The 22,954-nt window shown below is 40.3% G+C and overlaps 3 protein-coding genes across 11 annotated transcripts in view; 1 reads left to right on the forward strand and 2 right to left on the reverse strand.

The window, feature by feature from the left end:
- The window catches only part of LOC108892674 (low affinity immunoglobulin gamma Fc region receptor II), a 55,977-nt gene that overhangs the window by 25,895 nt on the left and 7,128 nt on the right, over positions 1-22,954 (reverse strand). For 2 of the 5 annotated variants that reach the window (XR_007810440.1, XM_051068009.1), the window contains exons 7-9: positions 22,403-22,468; positions 20,646-20,738; positions 16,781-16,882 (exon numbers count right to left, since the gene is read on the reverse strand). Coding sequence is in view for 4 of the 5 variants with exons in the window: in XM_051068009.1 (XP_050923966.1) it covers positions 16,781-16,882; positions 20,646-20,738; positions 22,403-22,468 (261 nt within the window). In the remaining variant the exon portion in view is untranslated. Of the gene's footprint in view, positions 1-10,765; positions 10,854-13,336; positions 13,811-15,034; positions 15,122-16,780; positions 16,883-20,645; positions 20,739-22,402; positions 22,469-22,954 lie in introns of those variants that run through there. The other 3 variants (XM_051068011.1, XM_051068010.1, XM_051068012.1) reach the window with 3 other exon arrangements.
- The window catches only part of LOC127140086 (uncharacterized), a 41,180-nt gene that overhangs the window by 2,963 nt on the left and 15,263 nt on the right, over positions 1-22,954 (forward strand). The window lies entirely within an intron of this gene.
- On the reverse strand, positions 5,988-10,830 carry LOC108892679 (low affinity immunoglobulin gamma Fc region receptor II-like). Its single transcript, XM_051068020.1, has 8 exons — positions 10,728-10,830; positions 9,818-9,853; positions 9,191-9,451; positions 8,866-9,111; positions 8,478-8,672; positions 7,917-7,982; positions 6,795-6,856; positions 5,988-6,319 (listed from the first exon to the last, which is right to left on the reverse strand). The coding sequence occupies exons 1-8, from the start codon at positions 10,753-10,755 to the stop codon at positions 6,317-6,319; spliced, it is 897 nt and encodes a 298-aa protein (XP_050923977.1). The 5' UTR covers positions 10,756-10,830; the 3' UTR covers positions 5,988-6,316.

The raw sequence follows: 22,954 nt of genomic DNA on the forward strand, positions 1-22,954 counted from the left end.
ACACAGCTGAGTTCTTTAGTTTTCTGGAGCTGTAATCCACAAAGAGCATCCTCATGTAGCTCTTTCAGTTTTCCAGATGACTCAGCGCCCCGTGGAGTGTTAGAGCAACGGCGTCCTCTGTCGACCGGGTTCACTCTGTAGGCGAAATGGTGGGGGTCAAAGGAGGGAGGAAGGCAGTCCCTGATGTGCTGGGAAACCAGCCGCTCCAAACACTTCAAGACTACACACTGATGGTTACTGAAATAACCTGCACTCTCTGATCAGATCATTAGTTCATCTGTCATCACAGAACCCAAACTAATATTAGCTTCCATCAATATGATGAAAGAGTCAAACAAACACTTCCTGTTCACTGAGCTCCTTTGTTTCAGAGGGAAACAGTTCTTACACTGTCCAGCAGGTGGCAGTGTAAACCGTCTGCGCTCCATCACTGCAGGTGACGTAGAAGGAGGTCATGTGACAGTCTGAGCTGCAGCCTCATCAGCTGGGTTTGGCTCTGTGCTGAGGTTATATATATATACATGTTCTGTTTGAATCAGACAGTGGTGAACATCATCACTGATCAATAACTTCATCCAGAAAAACTGTGTGAACGTCTTAGAGCACCATTAGATTTGTTGTTTTATCACTGCTACACTGACCATAAATCATTATTCCTCAGTCTCTTTATTAGAATACAACCAGAAAATACAACAGAGTGTTTGAAGTATTAAAAAACTTCATCCAGAAGAACTGGAGATGGATGGTTAATGCAGTGACAACAGACAGCCAGCAGGTGGCAGCACAATAAGTGATGTGAGGGAATAAATGATGAAAGCTTTCCTCCTGAACTGTCTCTGTGTGCTTTGACTGCTCAGTAAAGATGGAGGATACAAACAGTGGCCAGCGTCAGAAAACAAAATGGCGTAAACACAGAGAGACGACAGTGAACAACTGTCAGTAAAAATGAGGATGAACTGACTTTAACTCCACAGCATTTATTAACATAAAGACCACAACAACTGAGAAACTTCATCAGTGACACCAAATCAAAGAAAGTCCAGACTGAGGAGCAGGACCAGCACTGATTCTGATGCTGATCAGCCTCATTGATCAGTGATCAGGTATCACCTGGGCGGAGCTACAGAGAAGAACAGGAGAGGAGGAGGGACAAAAAGCTGCAGGAACACAAACAGCTGGAACACTGAACCAGGAAGGAACAAGTCATCTCACAGCTCAGGGATCAGATTTCAAACCTTTTTCAAAGGTTCAGCTACAAAAACACACCATCCTGAAACACAGTGAAATGTTTCATTACACAGAAAACTCATGTAAAACACATTCAAACACTGAATATTAAGAACAAGTCTCTCTACAAACTGATTTCCCATTTCAAATCAAAACTTATTAACCCTTCATCTTCTGACTTTTCTTGTTTGGTTCTGACATGTAGCTGATTGACTGTGAACACTGAATAATGACACAGACTGATGTCAGTGAAACATTTAGACCATCAAACTAACAAAGGCTCAGGAGATAAAGGCTTAATAACAGCACTGCACAGAGCCAAGCAGTCACACTGTGAGGATTTCAAATGACAGAGGAGAGGACGAGTCTCCATCGTCCACGTCCACATCTGATGATCAGATGATTCTGTGACGTCTGATGTTTAAACAGAGCAGAGACTTTACAGAGTCAATCTAATCAATAGTTCACTGATTAAAGACTGAAACTCTTGAATCACACAGACACTCTGGACTGAGGCTCGTTCTCTTCACAGTTTCTCACCTCTGAACAGTGTTGCTGCTGTTTATAGTCTGCGGTTGTGGTGTTTGTTGTTTCTGCACTGAACAGAGGTGTGGATCGGTGTTAGCCACAACCAAAACAGAACCAGTCACATTTTCCATTTCACAGCTTCATGAAACCCACAGAACCACACGACAACAACTAATGAGACTAAAGTTTATTGATCCTGCAGAGAAACCAGATCACTGCTGCAGGAACAAGAGCAGGCTCCAAAAACACAAAGATTAGAAATAACAGTAAAGTTCATGACTTCATTAACCACTAAACTAATGGCAGCTATCATCAGATTCTGGTAAACAGGAACATAGAAATGAGAATAGTAACATGTTGGAGCTGATCACTGATCTGAAACACTGAGAGGTGGAAACTCTGAGTCTCTTCTTTCCATCTTTAGTTTTAGTTGATGAAGATTTTTCAAATAAGATGAAGCAGCATTAGAAGCAGAGAAAGGGAACATATCAAACATGATAAAATGAGTGTTGTCTGGTGTGAGAGGCTGTGGTGAGCAGTTACAGTCAGCAGGAGGACGTCAGTGGGTGGACCGGTGTGAAGGAGTGAAGGTCTACCTCAGTGGAGAGGAGACCACCTCTGGTTCTGGTGGACACGCTAAATAAAAAAATCATAGGTCAGTGGTCATGTCAACAGGTGTTTCTATTGTTTTCATTCAGTTTGAAAACATGAGGAGGAAGAATGGATCCCAGTACAACACCACCAGCTACACCTCAGTAATAAACTGTTGAATTAAGACGTCTAAGTGACTGGATTGTAAAACTGTATCTAAGAGGCCAGAGAATGAAGTGTTCTATTGAGATATTAGTCACTTCTTTTATTATTTTATTTAATGATATTATTATGGGAGGCAGAACCTTCAGCTCTCAGACTTCAAACTTTCCTCTTTAATAAAGGTCATAGTCAGAACTGGATCAGACCTGAACCATCCTCTAGTTCTGCTGCTGTAGGCCTAGACTGGCAGAGGATTTCCCATGATGCACTGTGCTCCTCTCTCTCTCTCAGTATGAATTCATTTTCCATAAATACTTGTTACTAACTCGATATCTTCCTTTCTCATAGTATTCTGTTCTTCCATCTCTCTGCAGCTGTAGAGTCTGATCTGTGATGACAAACCTCCTGCTGCTGCTACAACTCTGCTCAACACCTGCTGTTAGAATTAGAAATTATTAATACTGCTTCTAGTTTTACTGCTACTATTGTTATTACTACTTTACTACTGTTGTCTTATTGATACCACTTTACATCTCTACAGAAGCAGAAGCAGGAGGCAGATGGAACCTGTTAGCATGGCTAAAGAGCAGCTTTACCTCTGGTCTTTTTTGGTCTGCTGGCTTTTTGTCCATAACTGACACCGTCCTTTCTCCCTGCTGAGTAGACTGCAGCTGGATCACTCTCTGAAAAACAAAACACACATCACATTACTGCAGCTACTACAACTGATACCAGTGTAAACACTGCTGCTGTTAGCACTGCTAGTAGTATGGAGAATATTTTTACTGCAGGGATCAAATGAGACGTTAATGTCTGCATGTTTCTACTTTTTCCTTCTTAACACCTCTGCTGTGAGACCAGCTATAACTGCAGAGTGTTGATGAGAAAGAGGAAGCTGGACGACAGCAGCTGCTGACTTCTGTTAAAACAAACTGATGCATTTCACACCAAAGGACAAAACAGATAAACAGACTTCACACTATAAACATGATACCATCAGACACAGCAGAACAGACTGTCATGAGACTCTTCAAACTTCACAGTTCAGACTGGAATAAACAGGAGGAAGCTGCTGCTGTGGTTTAACAAGTACATTTAAAATCAACTAGAAACCATCAGCTTCATTAAAGGTCAGTTTGTAGAAAACAGAGGCTGAGGATCTCTGGTCTGCTGCTGAGTCTCTCCTCTCTTAGATCCTGCTTCAAATCTTACTTTGAGACAACACACACATTCCTCTTTGTTTTTCTAACTGATGTTTTCATAAAGTCCAACTCTGCTCATTTTCTATATGTTTCATCATATTCAGACTGAAAACAGTGGATATTCCTGATGGAAGTTTACTTCATGTAATTATTATTCACATTAAAGAGTAAAACAGTTTCTATATTGTCTGTGTGCAGAGTGAACAGAGACATGAATGTGTAAAGTTCTAAACTTGATGTTTTCTGTCTTTAGTCTAATAATATCTCTGCAGTGAAACATGTGCAGGTTGAGCAGAAACAGGAAACTGGACGACCACAGAGCTGTTAGCTTCTGTTGACTGATTCACTGCAGGGTACAAACACACAGTCCAACCAACCAACCACAGCACACACTGTCTTCAACACAGCACACTACACTACAGTCTGAAACCTCATGGACTGAAGAGGATTCAATCTGATGAAGTTGATGTTTTTATCTTTAAAACAAACCAAATGTAAGGACAGTGTGTTGTTAATGCTGCATGTTAATGTATCTTTCACAGTAAAACTCAGTCACATCAAATGAGTAAAAATGTCCTGCAGAAATAATGAGCATCTTTATTTTATACAAATGTCCTCACTTTGTAAAAAAGTCCTCATAAAAATACCCTTACTTTATAACATGTCCCCACATCACAGACTGTCCCCATAATTCATGACTGTATCTATTTTCAAAAACATTGTCCTGACTTCCAGAATAACTCCTCTCATTCCAAACTGTCCTCACTTCATAAAAACACCCCACTTTATGAAATGTTCCCACATTGCAAAGTGTCCTCAGAGTGTGCTGTAAAAATGCACTAAATCTCTAAAAATGTCCTCACTGTTCAAAGAGTCCTCATATTTTAGAATATCACTAAAACAAAATGTCCCCACTTCATTATAATGTCCTCACTTTCCTCAGTCATTAATTTAAAACCATGTCCTCAGATTTTAAGATGAATTCAAACCCAAACTAGTCCTCACAAAGACAGAAGCACAGTTTGTCTGTCTACACTTGTTCACACTGAACCCTCACCCTGTTCACTAATACACTTGTATACTTATACAGTAATGTACTAATACACTAATATACTGATACACTTATATAATAATACACACACACATACACACACACACACACACACACACAAAACATTACCTCTGCTGTGATGTTTTGACATCATTTTCTCCAACTCTCTCTGCATCAGCTGGAAAGAACCAAAACAAAGCACAACATAAAACTTCATTAATGAAAACTGGTTTGAACTGTAGCTGAGATGTGAAAATTATTTGTTAATGTAAAATAAATCTGGAAAGATGAACATCAACAGAAATAGAATGTAAATAGAAAAATACAGATAATACCTGAGTCTGTGTCTCACCTTTAGATTTCCTCTGGACACACAGAGTCACCAGAAAAACCAGTAACACCAGTACAACCAGACCACAGACACAGACAACAACCTCCATCACAGGGAAAGGAGGAGGAGGAGGAAAGGTGGTGTCAGTGGAACTAGAAGAAGGGGAAGAGGAGGAACAGGAGGTGGGGGTGGGTGTAGGTCCAGGTGTGGTGGGTTTCTCTAAAATGAACAAAAACAATCATTAAAATCTCTTAAACTGAAAACAAGATAAAACACTGACTCATTTTACTGTTGGAGTTTATTTCTCCATCTCTTCTCTCTATATGTGACTTCTATTAAAATAACTTCACACATTTTAAAACAGATTAACACTGTCACACCTTATACATGAATCAGCAGAACAGACTGAAGAGAGAAACCTCAGCAGCTTCAGTTCAGCTCAGTGAAACCACCAAGAAGAGGTTTTAAAAGGTTTGTTAAAGGCCTGAAGAGTCTGAGTCTGTCTCCTCTGTTACATCCTGCTTCAAACCTTCAGACAGGAGACACACTCCTGTTGGTTTCACCTTCTTAAAGTCTGATCAGATCCAAACTAACAACATATCTACCAACACGTTCTGTGTGGATCAGAGTCTGTGGATTCTCACTGCAGACTACCCGTACTAATCCGCTGCTGAAAATAGTCCCTGACACATGAACCGGAGACAGTTTATACTCATCTGTTTAACAGTCCTGAGCAGAGACACTGAAGATTGTTTAATGACACTGTGATGCAGTTGGAAGCAGAAATGTTTAACTGTTTATTAACTTGAACCAACAGCCACAGCCTCAGACGGACACATCAACAGATCAATCAGAATACAGTAAAACACAGTCGTCTTCACTGGAGAACTAATGTTTGTTGACCAGGACTTTACATCAATACAAACTGAAAATGACCTTATTAACAGCAGCTCCACAGCTAACTTAGAATGTGTTAGGAAGCACTGATGTAATGTTTGTGTACTGGTTATAAGAGCAGGACTTTATACTGCATCATTTCCTCCTGTTTGTTTGTTCAAAGTTACAGTGACCAGCTCAGAGTATTACAGACTAACACACTGTTGGTTTGGGTCTTTACATGGAGTCTGTTAACAGGGGAAAAAACCAGAATAAAACCAGCCTCATCCTTCATCCATCCATTCTCTGCTGCTTCAGGAAGCTGTGGCAGCTCGTCCTGTCAATGAGTCACTGAAACAAGAAGAAACAGGAGTTTAAACTGACAATATTTAACATTAAAACACAGACTTTCCTAACTGGTGAATGCTGATGATAAATCAAGGCTCCAGACTTGGCCTCAGTCCTGTGGGACTTGTTGGAAGACTGTCTCAGGCTAAACCAGACCAGACTTTACTGGGGTTAAACCAGACTCTGTAGGAACTAAACTGACCTGATGCAGCTTCTGGTCAGGCTGTTGTTGAGCAGAAACCTTTGCTCAGATTTTATTCATTTATAGAATATTGAATTGTTTTATGATGAGACACATTCCTGTTTGTCCTGACTGAGTCTTTAACATGCTCTGTAAGCTAAGATGTTAAACTAAGGACAGCTGCATGTTAGCATGTTGGTGTTAGCATTTAGCTCAGAGCACAGCCTCACTGTCTCATGGCTGTAGACTCTTGTTGTAGTGTTGGACCATGATGGAGACAAAGAAGAGCAGCTGTACCTCTGATGATGAATCGCCTCCTCTTCTTCTCACTCCTGAGTAAACTGCAACTGAATAACACTCTGAAAAAAACAAACAGGTTACATTACTGCAGGTACAACCACTGATCCCTGAACTGAGCTGTTAGTGCAGCTTCCTCTACTGCAGCAACCCTGATAAAAAAATAAAGAAAAACACATCAGATATTCAGATCTACTGTCTGTCTGCAGACATGAATGTGTAAAGTTCTAAACTCGATGTTTTCTGTCTTTAGTCTAATAATATCTCTGCAGTGAAACATGTGCAGGTTGAGCAGAAACAGGAAACTGGACGACCACAGAGCTGTTAGCTTCTGTTGACTGATTCACTGCAGGGTACAAACACACAGTCCAACCAACCAACCACAGCACACACTGTCTTCAACACAGCACACTACACTACAGTCTGAAACCTCATGGACTGAAGAGGATTCAATCTGATGAAGTTGATGTTTTTATCTTTAAAACAAACCAAATGTAAGGACAGTGTGTTGTTAATGCTGCATGTTAATGTATCTTTCACATTAAAACTCAGTCACATCAATGAGTAAAAATGTCCTGCAGAAATAATGAGCATCTTTATTTTATACAAATGTCCTCACTTTGTAAAAAAAAGTCCTCATAAAAATACCCTTACTTTTTAAACATGTCCCCACATCACAGACTGTCCCCATAATTCATGACTGTGTCTATTTCCCAAAACATTGTCCTGACTTCCAGAATAACTCCTCTCATTCCAAACTGTCCTCACTTCATAAAAACACCCCACTTTATAAAATGTCCCCACATTGCAAAGTGTCCTCATAGTGTGCTGTAAAAATGCACTAAATGTCCTCAGTTTTCAGAGTCCTCATATTTTAGAATATCACTAATACAACATGTCCCCACTTCGTTATAATGTCCTCACTTTCCTCAGTCATTAATTTAACACCATGTCCTCAGATTTTAAGATGAATTCTCTTCAAACCCAAACTAGTCCTCACAAAGACAGAAGCACAGTTTGTCTGTCTACACTTGTTCACACTGAACCCTCACCCTGTTCACTAATACACTAATACACTAATATACTGACACACACACACACACACACACACACACACATTACCTCTGCTCTGTCTGATTGGCTGACGTGATGTTTTGACGTCATTTTCTCCAACTCTCTCTGCATCAGCTGAAAAAAAAAAAAACAAACAACAACATAAAACTTCATTAATGAAAACTGGTTTGAACTGTAGCTGAGATGTGAAAATTATTTGTTAATGTAATATAAATCTGGAAACATGAACATCAACAGAAACAGAATGTAAATAGATAGATAGATAGATAGATAGATAGATAGATAGATAGATAGATAGAAGACTTTATTCATCCCCGAAGGGAAATTCGGTTGTTACAGTAGTCCGTATGTGAATGCAACAAAAATACAGTACAAGATAGAATAATACAAGAGTATAAAATAGAATATAACCAGTATATAGTGCAAATGGCGAGCAGCAGTAGTATGCAACAATAACAACAATATTAACAATATATACATATATTCAGCCTGTGCTGTGCTGTGTATTTTCCAAGTGTGCATACATACATGACTGCAATGTATAATATTTACACATGTATAGATATATGCCTATGATAAATACAGATAATACCTGAGTCTGTGTCTCACCTTTAGATTTCCTCCGGACACACAGAGTCACCAGAAGAACCAGTAACACCAGAACAACCAGACCACAGACAGAGACAACAACCTCCATCAGAGGGAAAGGAGGAGGAGGAGAGGTGGTGTCAGTGGAACTAGAAGAAGGGGAAGAGGAGGAACAGGAGGTGGGGGTGGGTGTAGGTCCAGGTGTGGTGGGTTTCTCTAAAATGAACAAAAACAATCATTAAAATCTCTTAAACTGAAAACAAGATAAAACATTGACTCATTTTCCTGTTGGAGTTTATTTCTCCATCTCTTCCAACATCTCTCTAAATTTAACCCTCGTTACTTTACTGAAGGTAAAGTCAGAAACGTCTCATTCTAATGACTGAAGAATCCTGTTTGTCCTCCTGACCTGTGACAGTGATCCAGCTGGGTGGAGACTCTCCATCACTGCTGATGTTACACTTGTAGAGGCCTTCATCAGACTTGGTAACATGGTGGATGGTCATGTGACCTGTAGGCTCAGTCCTGATGAGGGAGCCATCTTTATAGAAAGCAGCTGGGAGGTTGGAGGGAGTGGTCTTTGTTTTACAGTGCAGAGTGACATCATGTCCCTCCATCACAGGGAGGACAGGACTCTGCAGGATCACTGATCCACCTCAACACAGAGACAAACTACAGCATTTCATCCATTTACACACAGCTTCATCAATACTAACTCCACAGTCTGATCTTACCAGTGACAGTGATGTTGATGATGTTACTGGTTGCTCCCTCTCTGGACTCACACCAGTAAACTCCACTGTCCACTGGGAAGATGAAGCTGATGATACAAGAAGAACCAGATGATTCTCCCCATTCTTTACACTCAGCTCTGGTTTGTTTGGTTGTCGTCCTCCACAGCCTCCATCCAGCAGAGCTGTCGTCCTCCTCACAGCTCAGAGAGACAGAGTCTCCTTCAAACATCTGTGATCTGCTGGGACTCACAGTCAGACGAGCTGAGGGTTGAAATGAAAAAGTGCTGAAAGTTTTTCTGGTTGTCAAACAAACACAAAGCTCAAACAGCTTGTGTGACTGTTTCTCTGAAGCTGGAGCAAAGAGTAAAGACACTGATGTTCAGCTGATGAACAGCTGCTCATTTAATGCTGCAGAGTTCAGTGTCTCAGACTGGAAAGATGTTCTCAGAGTTTTTCAGCAACATATGAGTCAACATGTGAAGCCTATCAACATGAAAACACTTGAAATGATCTTCATTGTCTTTTCCAGCTTTTTCTCTCAGAGTTCTCTACTGAAAGCATCAGTTCTAATGAGGAAGAATCCTGAGGATGAACAGATGGAAACAGAGACAGAACAAGTTTACTGACCTTGGTTTGTTGAGCAGATCAGCAGTGAGCTCACAACTACAGAGGAATGAAACACAAGAGTTTGACAAAGGAAACAATGCTACTTAAAAGCTAACACTCATGTGTGCAGTGCATAGAAAAGCAGTTTATTAGGAACACCTGTTTATTTGTGCAGTGACACAATCAGCCAATCATGTGTAATTGATACAGTCCTGCAGATCCAGGTCAGGAGCTTCAGTCATTGTTCACATCAGATGTTTGAATGGGGAGAAAATGTGATGTCAGTTTGAGCGTGGTATGATTGTTAGTGTCAGACAGGCTGGTTGGAGTATTTCTGGATTTCAACACAACAATCCAGAGAAATCAGAGGAGCATGAGCGCTCAGTCTGATGAAAAGGCTTCAACATAACACAATGTCAGAGAAGTGAAGAGGTCTGAACAGCAGTGTGTGGCTGGATGTTTGCATCAAATAAATGAATCTGTCTGCCTTCCCTGTTTTCACTCCACATGTTTCACTGCTCCAGCTGATTCTTCTCTTTATTATACTCAGCTCTTTGTGTCACTTTCTGCTTTTTATTGTTTGGTTCTTGTGCTATTACACTTTTGAGGTGTTTAAAAACAGTTCAAATCATTATTACCATTATCATTGTGATGTTCACTGAGTGTTGGTTGATCTATAATGAACCATCAGTCCTCTCTGAACCACACCAGTGACTGAAGACATTAGTGTCCCAGTTAAAGTCAGTCCATCATTGTTGAACTTCTTCCCTGTCGTCACTGAGACCACTCCAGTTCCTGTGTGGACCTGCAGCTTGTTACTGACCTGAGTTCAGCCTGACTGTGTTTTCATGTCCTCTCCTCCATCATCAGTTATTCCAGAGGCAGCAGACAGGTTCAGACAGACAGACAGACAGACAGACAGTGTACTCACAGAGCAGATGTAGAGACGTCTCCTTCATGGTCCTGCTCGGTGCTCTGTGATCAACTGTTGAGGTTTGTTGGTAGAGAGGCTGAGTGAAGCCCGCCCTCTTCCTCTGTGTCACTGTGGTTTTCTCTCCTGCTCATACAAACACACTGAGTTAGAACGTCATCTGTCTTTACTGGACTACAGCTCAGCTCATCACACTGAGCCACAACATCACCACACACTCTGATACCTGCCTGTCTCATGGAAAGAACTCAGAGGTTCAGGACAGAGACACTTGTCTCTCCTTCAAAGAAATTCATGTTAAATCTCATTGAGGATACACATCATATTCTGTATCATATCATATATCTGGTGATGATGAGCAGGATTCATTGTTGCTTGGTTTCATCTAAAATCAGAACCTGTCTGACTTGTTGAACATGTTGATGCAGGTCTGAGGTCTAATCTGATCTGGACTCAACGTGGTGCATTTCAAAAAGATGGAGCTGAGAATCAAAGCTCAGTAAAAGCTGATAGAAAAGCTGCTCAGTGTTTCTATCACTTCCTCTGGGACTTTAACCACATGTTGGAGGTCAATATAAAAGGTTCCTGTTGAAGCAATTTTCCATCAAATACACCTGTCAGCATTTCTGGACAGTTAATTACAATATTAAGACAAAAATCGGGTGTGACTGTGATCAGAGAATCATGTCAGTCAGTCAGAAAGATCAGATGTGTGAGCAGCTGACAGCAGAATAAAACCTGCCTCCATCTTTACTGAGCAGTCAAAGCACACAGAGACAGTTCAGGAGGAAAGCTTTCATCAGTTATTCCCTCACATCACTTATTGATCACCTCTGATCACTAATCACTCAAACTCTGGGACTCTTTAAAGCTCAGGTCAGAGGTTAAAGCTCAGCTGCACCTGTCCACAGGTAACACAGCTGATAGTCTGATGGAACAGAACAGATCCTGGACTGTGTCCCATCAATAGAAGCTGAGCTACAGTGGTAAACAGCAGCAACACACTGATGGTTACTGAAATAACCTGCACTCTCTGATCAGATAATTACTTCATCTGTCATCACAGAACCCAAACTAATATTAGCTTCCATCAATATGATGAAAGAGTCAAACAAACACTTCCTGTTCACTGAGCTCCTTTGTTTCAGAGGAAAACAGTTCTTACACTGTCCAGCAGGTGGCAGTGTAAACTGTCTGTGCTCCATCACTGCAGGTGACGTAGAAGGAGGTCATGTGACAGTCTGAGCTGCAGCCTCATCAGCTGGGTTTGGCTCTGTGCTGAGGTTATATATATATACATGTTCTGTTTGAATCAGACAGTGGTGAACATCATCACTGATCAATAACTTCATCCAGAAAAACTGTGTGAACGTCTCAGAGCACCATTAGATTTGTTGTTTTATCACTGCTACACTGACCATAAATCATTATTCCTCAGTCTCTTTATTAGAATACAACCAGAAAATACAACAGAGTGTTTGAAGAATTAAAAAACTTCATCCAGAAGAACTGGAGATGGATGGTTAATGCAGTGACAACAGACAGCCAGCAGGTGGCAGCACAGCAGCTTCAGTCTGTCCATCAACAGATGATCTGAGCTTTAACCTCTGACCTGAGCTTTAAAGAGTCCCAGAGTTTGAGTGATTAGTGATCAGAGGTGATCAATCAGTGATGTGAGGGAATAAATGATGAAAGCTTTCCTCCTGAACTGTCTCTGTGTGCTTTGACTGCTCAGTAAAGATGGAGGATACAAACAGTGGCCAGCGTCAGAAAACAAAATGGCGTAAACACAGAGAGACGACAGTGAACAACTGTCAGTAAAAATGAGGATGAACTGACTTTAACTCCACAGCATTTATTAACATAAAGACCACAACAACTGAGAAACTTCATCAGTGACACCAAATCAAAGAAAGTCCAGACTGAGGAGCAGGACCAGCACTGATTCTGATGCTGATCAGCCTCATTGATCAGTGATCAGGTATCACCTGGGCGGAGCTACAGAGAAGAACAGGAGAGGAGGAGGGACAAAAAGCTGCAGGAACACAAACAGCTGGAACACTGAACCAGGAAGGAACAAGTCATCTCACAGCTCAGGGATCAGATTTCAAACCTTTTTCAAAGGTTCAGCTACAAAAACACACCATCCTGAAACACAGTGAAATGTTTCATTACACAGAAAACTCATGTAAAACACATTCAAACACTGAATATTAAGAACAAGCCAAGCAGTCACACTGTGAGGATTTCAAATGACAGAGGAGAGGACGAGTCTCCATCGTCCACGTCCACATCTGATGATCAGATGATTCTGTGACGTCTGATGTTTAAACAGAGCAGAGACTTTACAGAGTCAATCTAATCAATAGTTCACTGATTAAAGACTGAAACTCTTGAATCACACAGACACTCTGGACTGAAGCTCGTTCTCTTCACAGTTTCTCACCTCTGAACAGTGTTGCTGCTGTTTATAGTCTGCGGTTGTGGTGTTTGTTGTTTCTGCACTGAACAGAGGTGTGGATCGGTGTTAGCCACAATCAAAACAGAACCAGTCACATTTTCCATCTCACAGCTTCATGAAACCCACAGAACCACACGACAACAACAACTAATGAGACTAAAGTTTATTGATCCTGCAGAGAAACCAGATCACTGCTGCAGGAACAAGAGCAGGCTCCAAAAACACAGAGATTAGAAATAACAGTAAAGTTCATGACTTCATTAACCACTAAACTAATGGCAGCTATCATCAGATTCTGGTAAACAGGAACATAGAAATGAGAATAGTAACATGTTGGAGCTGATCACTGATCTGAAACACTGAGAGGTGGAAACTCTGAGCGACTCTGAGTCTCTTCTTTCCATCTTTAGTTTTAGTTGATGAAGATTTTTAAAATAAGATGAAGCAGCATTAGAAGCAGAGAAAGGGAACATATCAAACATGATAAAATGAGTGTAGTCTGGTGTGAGAGGCTGTGGTGAGCAGTTACAGTCAGCAGGAGGACGTCAGTGGGTGGACCGGTGTGAAGGAGTGAAGGTCTACCTCAGTGGAGAGGAGACCACCTCTGGTTCTGGTGGACACGCTAAATAAAAAAGATCATAGGTCAGTGGTCATGTCAACAGGTGTTTCTATTGTTTTCATTCAGTTTAAAAACATGAGGAGGAAGAATGGATCCCAGTACAACACCACCAGCTACACCTCAGTAATAAACTGTTGAATTAAGACGTCTGAGTGACTGGATTGTAAAACTGTATCTAAGAGGCCAGAGAATGAAGTGTTCTATTGAGATATTAGTCACTTCTTTTATTATTTTATTTAATGATATTATTATGGGAGGCAGAACCTTCAGCTCTCAGACTTCAAACTTTCCTCTCTGACAAAGCTTAAGTCAGAACTGGATCAGACCTGAACCATCCTCTAGTTCTGCTGCTGTAGGCCTAGACTGGCAGAGGATTTCCCATGATGCACTGTGCTCCTCTCTCTCTCTCAGTATGAATTCATTTTCCATAAATACTTGTTACTAACTCGATATCTTCCTTTCTCATAGTATTGTGTTCTTCCATCTCTCTGCAGCTGTAGAGTCTGATCTGTGATGACAAACCTCCTGCTGCTGCTACAACTCTGCTCAACACCTGCTGTTAGAATTAGAAATTATTAATACTGCTTCCAGTTTTACTGCTACTGTTGTTATTACTACTTTACTACTGTTGTCTTATTGATACCACTTTACATCTCTACAGAGAAGATAGCCGCCCACCCTGAGTCTGGGTCTGCTCCAGGTTTTTCCTCTCCACTGTCTCCTAGTGCTGCTTATGGTGGATCTGTTGGCTCTGTCTCTGTAAATATAATAATCTAAAGAGTTTTAACCTGTGAATATGTAAATAAACTCCATCCACTGACTGCTGCTGAGACTGAGGAGTGTGATACTCTGAGGACAAATATAGACACAAAACAGGAACCACCACCCAGGTGGTGTCCTGAGACACTTTCCTCAAAACCTCTACATGACTCTGAAGAGTCAACAGCAGGTGTGTTTCCATCTGTATATAACATATGTCTATTTTAAAATAAAGAAAAGTATTACAAAAAGTTTTAAATGTTTGGCTGAGGTGGAAAAGTTGCTGCATAACCTCATCTCACTGTGTCTTCTTCTTCTGTGGTGGTTTAATGGCAGTGACTGGAGAGTCAGCTCCACCAGCTTCAGTTAAAATCTGAGCTACATTTGGATGAAAACCTGGTTAGCTTAGCTTAGCATAAAGACTGGAAGCAGATGGAACCTGTTAGCATGCCTAAAGAGCAGCTTTACCTCTGGTCTTTTTTGGTCTGCTGGCTTTTTGTCCATAACTGACACCGTCCTTTCTCCCTGCTGAGTAGACTGCAGCTGGATCACTCTCTGAAAAACAAAACACACATCACATTACTGCAGCTACTACAACTGATACCAGTGTAAACACTGCTGCTGTTAGCACTGCTAGTAGTATGGAGAATATTTTTACTGCAGGGATCAAATGAGACGTTAATGTCTGCATGTTTCTACTTTTTCCTTCTTAACACCTCTGCTGTGAGACCAGCTATAACTGCAGAGTGTTGATGAGAAAGAGGAAGCTGGACGACAGCAGCTGCTGACTTCTGTTAAAACAAACTGATGCATTTCACACCAAAGGACAAAACAGATAAACAGACTTCACACTATAAACATGATACCATCAGACACAGCAGAACAGACTGTCATGAGACTCTTCAAACTTCACAGTTCGGACTGGAATAAACAGGAGGAAGCTGCTGCTGTGGTTTAACAAGTACATTTAAAATCAACTAGAAACCATCAGCTTCATTAAAGGTCAGTTTGAGATGAGTGAGACTCTCATCCCTGAAAACACTCTGTGACTTCTGTTCTTGTACAAATGTACAAATAAAGTTTACATGTTTTCTTGAACCCCTGTTGACTTGTGTGGTGGATCTTATTATTTTACTGCTGATTCTTTTCATTTTGCTGTAAATACTTCTGTACTTTTATTTAACCCTTTCATGCATGAATTATGAAATCCTCAGTCAGGATTTTTTTTCTAAATTTTTTTATTCTTCTTAAGGAATGAAGAAAAATTTCTGATCTTTTTTAAAACACTTTTTTTTAAGTTTTAGTGAACAGATGATTAATTAAAATTTTCTTCTAATATAAAAACAATACTTGGAAATGTTAACAATACTATTACCGTACTTTCTGGACTATAAGCCGCTACTTTATAATGATGTGGTGAGACATTGGAGACGGCAGCGTGAATGTGTAAATATCTCATGTTACAACGTAGACACCTGCGGCTTATAGACAAGTGCGACCTATGATGTGTACAATGTTTTTTTCTTTTTAAATTAATGGGCGCGGCTTATATACAGGTGAGCTTAATAGTCCGGACATTACGGTACTTGATGTTACCTTCTGTATCTGCAGGAGTCTCTTTCTATAGAAGGATTGGCAATATATTCCTGAACTGGTCAGTGTTTAAGGCCATCCATCAGCCATCTTGGTTGAAAAATGTGTCTTTGTGTTTGTATCAACTTACATGGACTGGCCAGTGGGTGGCAGTGTCTGGAACAACACTCTAGAGTCCAGTGTGGTGGCTTTACCATCAAAACCTACTCATATAGAAGAAAACAACTTTTTAACAGCTGTCCACTGTAGAGGACACTGTGCAGGAAAGGGTTAAGTAGGATTTTAAATGTAGGACTTATACGTGTAACTAAGTATTTCTATATAATGTTTGTGTACATTTACTTAATAAGTACTCAGATCCTCCAGGACTGTAGTGATTTTCATATAGTGCCATCATCAGGTCGACATTTTAATTTGTCCAAAACTCTGGTTTATGATCAAACACCTGCAGAACAACTGGAGTTCCCATCAGCCTCAGCTGTTTTCAGTGTTTACTGCTAATCAGCTAATGTTAGCATGTTGGTGTTAGCATTTAGCTCAGAGCACAGCCTCACGGTCTCATGGCTGTAGACTCTTGTTCTAGTGTTGGACCATGATGGAGACAAAGAAGAGCAGCTGTACCTCTCGTCTTTCTCGTCTTTGACTTTTTGTCTTTGATGACTATTTGTCCATAACTAATGTCTTCTGTTCTCACTGCTGAGTAGACTGCAGCTGGATCACTCTCTGGAAGAGAAAATACAAGTGTCAAGGGTTGCAGTGTGGACACAAGCGCAGACAGGAGGCAGAGGCAGCATTAACAAACAAGGTATTTAATGATAAAGTCAAAAATAGGCAACGGTACCGAAGGGCTAGAGCTGAGACAAGGTCCAAAACACAGGCAAGAGTCAAAAAACTGAAGCTACTGGAAAACAGGTTGCTACTTGAGAGCTGGTAGGTCCAGCAAGAGCACAAGACGAACTGGCAGGGAGTGCAGGGAGACACAGACACTAAATACACAGGAGCAGGGCAGACAATGAGACACAGGTGAACCACATTAGGGCGGGGTAGGTAATCACCAGGAGGAGGGAGCACAGAAGGAAGGGGAAGACAAGACACCTGAAACAAGAGGGAGGTCAGTGATTACAAAATAAAACAGGAAATGATACAAACACAACTGAGCTACAAAATAAAAAGCCCTGGCTCAGAGCTGACACCCTGACAACAAGGTACATTACTGCAGCTACTACAACTCATACCAGTACTGTTAGTATAGCTAGTGCTGGTGTTAGCACTGTTAGTGGTACGGCACAGAGAGAGAGATCAAGTAAGAACTTTATAAATCTCAGAAGGTTTTTACAGGTTTTTACAGTTTTTTTCTTCCTAACAGCAGAACAATTAAAAGTGTAGAGTGTTGATGAGAAAGAGGAAGCTGGACGACAGCAGCTGCTGACTTCTGTTAAAACAAACTGATGCATTTCACACCAAAGGACAAAACAGATAAACAGACTTCACACTATAAACATGATACCATCAGACACAGCAGAACAGACTGTCATGAGACTCTTCAAACTTCACAGTTCAGACTGGAATAAACAGGAGGAAGCTGCTGCTGTGGTTTAACAAGTACATTTAAAATAAACTAGAAACCATCAGCTTCATTAAAGGTCAGTTTGAGATGAGTGAGACTCTCATCCCTGAAAACACTCTGTGACTTCTGTTCTTGTACAAATGTACAAATAAAGTTTACATGTTTTCTTGAACCCCTGTTGACTTGTGTAGTGGATCTTATTATTTTACTGCTGATTCTTTTCATTTTGCTGTAAATACTTCTGTACTTTTATTTAACCCTTTCATGCATGAATTCTCAACTCCTCAGTCAGGATTTTTTTCTAAATGTTTTTATTCTTCTTAAGGAATGAAGAAAAATTTCTGATCTTTTTTAAAACACTTTTTTTAAAGTTTTAGTGGACAGATGATTAATTTAAAATTTTCTTCTAATATAAAAACAATACTTGGAAATGTTAACAATACTATTACTTCTTAGATGTTACCTTTTTTACCTGCAGGAGTCTCTTTCTATAGAAGGATTGGCAATATATTACTGAGCTGCTCAGCATTTATGGCCATCCATCGGCCATCTTGGTTGAGAAATTTGACTGGCCAGTGTCTGGAACAACACTGTAGAGTCCAATGTGGTGGCTGATGTGCAACTTTACCATCAATCATTGATACGATTGACCATCATGTCCTTTTACTGAGAGTCGAGCACTTTATTGGCATTAAAGGAACGGCACTAAACTGGTTTAAGTCCTATCTATCTGATAGGCTTCAGTTTGTACATGTTAACAACTACTCCTCCATGTACACAAAAGTTAGACATGGAGTTCCACAAGGGTCAGTGCTTGGACCAATCCTCTTCACTCTGTATATGCTTCCCTTGGGCAATATTATCAGAAAACACTCCATAAATTTCCATTGTTATGCAGATGATACACAGCTTTATCTGTCAATGGAACCTGATGAAACCAATCAACGAACCAAACTCCAAGCTTGTCTTAGGGACATTAAAATCTGGATGACGAGCAACTTCTTACCACTGAACTCAGATAAAACTGAAATCATTATAATTGGTCCTGAACACATCAGAAACAAACTTTCTAATGATGCAGCTCCACTAGACGGCATTGCCCTGGCTCCCAGCTCCACTGTAAAGAATCTGGGAGTCATCTTTGACCAGGATATGTCCTTTAACTCACACATAAAACAAACTTCTAGGACTGCCTTCTTTCACCTGCGTAACATCTCCAAAATTAGACATTTTCTGTCCCAAAAAGATGCAGAAAAACTAGTCCATGCATTTGTTACTTCCAGGCTGGACTACTGTAATTCATTATTATCAGGCTGCCCCAACAAGTCTCTAAAGACTCTGCAGCTGATTCAAAATGCTGCAGCACGATTACTGACAGGAACTAGGAAAAGAGACCATATTTCTCCTGTGTTAGCCTCTCTACATTGGCTCCCAGTCAAATCCAGAGTAGAATTCAAAATCCTCCTCTTCACGTACAAAGCCCTTAATGGTCAGGCTCCATCTTACCTTAAAGATCTCATAGTCCCCTACAATCCCACCAGGACTCTGCGCTCCCAAAATGCTGGTTTACTGGTGGTTCCCAGAGTTTCCAAGAGTAGAATGGGAGGCAGAGCCTTCAGTTATCAGGCTCCTCTACTGTGGAACCTTCTCCCAGTTTCAGGAGGCAGAAACACCCTCTGTACCTTTAAGAGTAGACTTAAAACCTTCCTCTTTGATAAAGCTTATAGTTAGGGTTGGCTCAGGCTTGAACCATCCCTTAGTTATGCTGCTATAGGCCTAGACTGCCGGGAGATCTCCCATGATGCACTGAGCTTCTCTCTCTCTCTCTCTCTCTCTCTCTCTCTCTCTCTCTCTCCACAGTATGGATTCATATCCCATGTTACATGTTACTAACTCAGTATCTTCTCTTTCCTGTAGTATTGTGCTCTTCCGTCTCTGTCTCCTCTTCTGTCTCTTTCTGCAGGTATTTCTTCCTCTGGAGCTGTAGAGTCTGATCTGTGATGACAAGTCTCCTGCTGCTCCTACAACTCCACTCAACACCTGCTGCTACAATTACACATTACTTACACTGCTAGTTAGTTGTACTGCTGTGTTAGCAGTTAACACTTTAATTATCACTACTATCATTACTACTGCTGTATTACTGGCCTCACCTTACTTCTTAATCCAACCGGTCGAGGCAGATGGCTGCCCACCCTGAGTCCGGTTCTGCTCGAGGTTTCTGCCTCTTAAAAGGAAGTTTTTCTTTGCCACTGTCTCCTAGTGCTGCTCATGGTGGGATTTGTTGGGTCTCTCTCTGTAAATACCTATTTTAAAGAGTCTAGACCTGCTCTATATGAAAAGTGCTTTGAGATGACTGTTGTTGTGATATGGCGCTATATAAATAAAATTGAATTGAATTGAATTGAAAACCTACTCATATACAAGAAAACAGCTTTTTAACAGCTGTCCACTGTAGAGGACACTGTGCAGGAAAGGGTTAAGTAGAATTTTAAATTCAGGACTTATACATGTAACAAAGTATTTTTATATAATGTTTGTGTACATTTACTTAATAAGTACTCTGATCCTCCAGGACTATAGTGATTTTCATATAGCGCCATCATCAGGTCGACATTTTAATTTGTCCAAAACTCTGGTTTATGATCAAACACCTGCAGAACAACTGGAGTTCCCATCAGCCTCAGCTGTTTTCAGTGTTTACTGCTAATCAGCTAATGTTAGCATGCTAACACTAAGCTAAGATGGTGAACATGGTATAAACATCAGTTGCTAATATCAAAATGCTAGCACTGTCACAGTGAGCATGTTAGCATGTTGGTGTTAGCATTTAGCTCAGAGCACAGCCTCACAGTCTCATGGCTGTAGACTCTTGTTCTAGTGTTGGACCATGATGGAGACAAAGAAGATCAGCTGTACCTCTCGTCTTTGACTTTTTGTCTTTGATGACTATTTGTCCATAAGTGACGTCTTCTGTTCTCCCTGCTGAGTAGACTGCAGCTGGATCACTCTCTGGAAGAGACAATACAAGGTACATTACTGCAGCTACTACAACTCATACCAGTACTGTTAGTATAGTTACTGCTGCTGTTAGCACTGATACTTGTACGGCACAGAGAGAGAGATCAAGTAAGAGCTTTATAAATCTCAGAAGGTTTTTACACATTTCTTTTTCTTAAAACCAGAACAAAGTGCAGAGTGTTGATGAGAAAGAGGAAGCTGGACGACAGCAGCTGCTGACTTCTGTTAAAACAAACTGATGCATTTCACACCAAAGGACAAAACAGATAAACAGACTTCACACTATAAACATGATACCATCAGACACAGCAGAACAGACTGTCATGAGACTCTTCAAACTTCACAGTTCGGACTGGAATAAACAGGAGGAAGCTGCTGCTGTGGTTTAACAAGTACATTTAAAATCAACTGGAAACTATCAGCTTCATTAAAGGTCAGTTTGTAGAAAACAGAGGCTGAGGATCTCTGGTCTGCTGCTGAGTCTCTCCTCTCTTAGATCCTGCTTCAAATCTTACTTTGAGACAACACACACATTCCTCTTTGTTTTTCTAGCTGATGTTTTCATAAAGTCCAACTCTGCTCATTTTCTATATGTTTCATCATATTCAGACTGAAAACAGTGGATATTCCTGATGGAAGTTCACTTCATGTAATTATTATTCACATTAAAGAGTAAAACAGTTTCCATATTGTCTGTGTGCAGAGTGAACAGAGACATGAATGTGTAAAGGTCTAAACTCGATGTTTTCTGTCTTTAGTCTAATAATATCTCTGCAGTGAAACATGTGCAGGTTGAGCAGAAACAGGAAACTGGACGACCACAGAGCTGTTAGCTTCTGTTGACTGATTCACTGCAGGGTACAAACACACAGTCCAACCAACCAACCACAGCACACACTGTCTTCAACACAGCACACTACACTACAGTCTGAAACCTCATGGACTGAAGAGGATTCAATCTGATGAAGCTGATGTTTTTATCTTTAAAACAAACCAAATGTAAGGACAGTGTGTTGTTAATGCTGCATGTTAATGTATCTTTCACAGTAAAACTCAGTCACATCAAATGAGTAAAAATGTCCTGCAGAAATAATGAGCATCTTTATTTTATACAAATGTCCTCACTTTGTAAAAAAGTCCTCATAAAAATACCCTTACTTTATAACATGTCCCCACATCACAGACTGTCCCCATAATTCATGACTGTGTCTATTTTCAAAAACATTGTCCTGACTTCCAGAATAACTCCTCCCATGCCAAACTGTCCTCACTTCATAAAAACACCCCACTTTATGAAATGTCCCCACATTGCAAAGTGTCCTCAGAGTGTGCTGTAAAACTGCAGTAAATCTCTAAAAATGTCCTCAGTTTTCAAAGAGTCCTCATATTTTAGAATATCACTAATACAACATGTCCCCACTTTGTTATAATGTCCTCACTTTCCTCAGTGTCATTAATTTAAAACCATGTCCTCAGATTTTAAGATGAATTCAAACCCAAAATAGTCCTCACAAAGACAGAAGCACAGTTTGTCTGTCTACACTTGTTCACACTGAACCCTCACCCTGTTCACTAATACACTAACACACTAATACAGAAATGTACTAATACACTAATACACTAATACACACATACACACACACACAAAACATTACCTCTGCTCTGTCTGATTGGCTGACGTGATGTTTTGACGTCATTTTCTCCAACTTTCTCTGCATCAGCTGAAAAGACCAAAATAAACAACAACATAAAACTTCATTAATGAAAACTGGTTTGAACTGTAGCTGAGATGTGAAAATTATTTGTTAATGTAATATAAATCTGGAAACATGAACATCAACAGAAACAGAATGTAAATAGATAGATAGATAGATAGATAGATAGATAGATAGATAGATAGAAGACTTTATTCATCCCCGAAGGGAAATTCGGTTGTTACAGTAGTCCGTATGTGAATGCAACAAAAATACAGTACAAGATAGAATAATACAAGAGTATAAAATAGAATATAACCAGTATATAGTGCAAATGGCGAGCAGCAGTAGTATGCAACAATAACAACAATAATATTAACAATATATACATATATTCAGCCTGTGCTGTGCTGTGTATTTTCCAAGTGTGCATACATACATGACTGCAATGTATAATATTTACACATGTATAGATATATGCCTATGATAAATACAGATAATACCTGAGTCTGT

The sequence above is a fragment of the Lates calcarifer genome, unplaced genomic scaffold (genome assembly GCF_001640805.2).
Source record: "Lates calcarifer isolate ASB-BC8 unplaced genomic scaffold, TLL_Latcal_v3 _unitig_2330_quiver_827, whole genome shotgun sequence".
NCBI lineage: Eukaryota > Metazoa > Chordata > Actinopteri > Centropomidae > Lates > Lates calcarifer.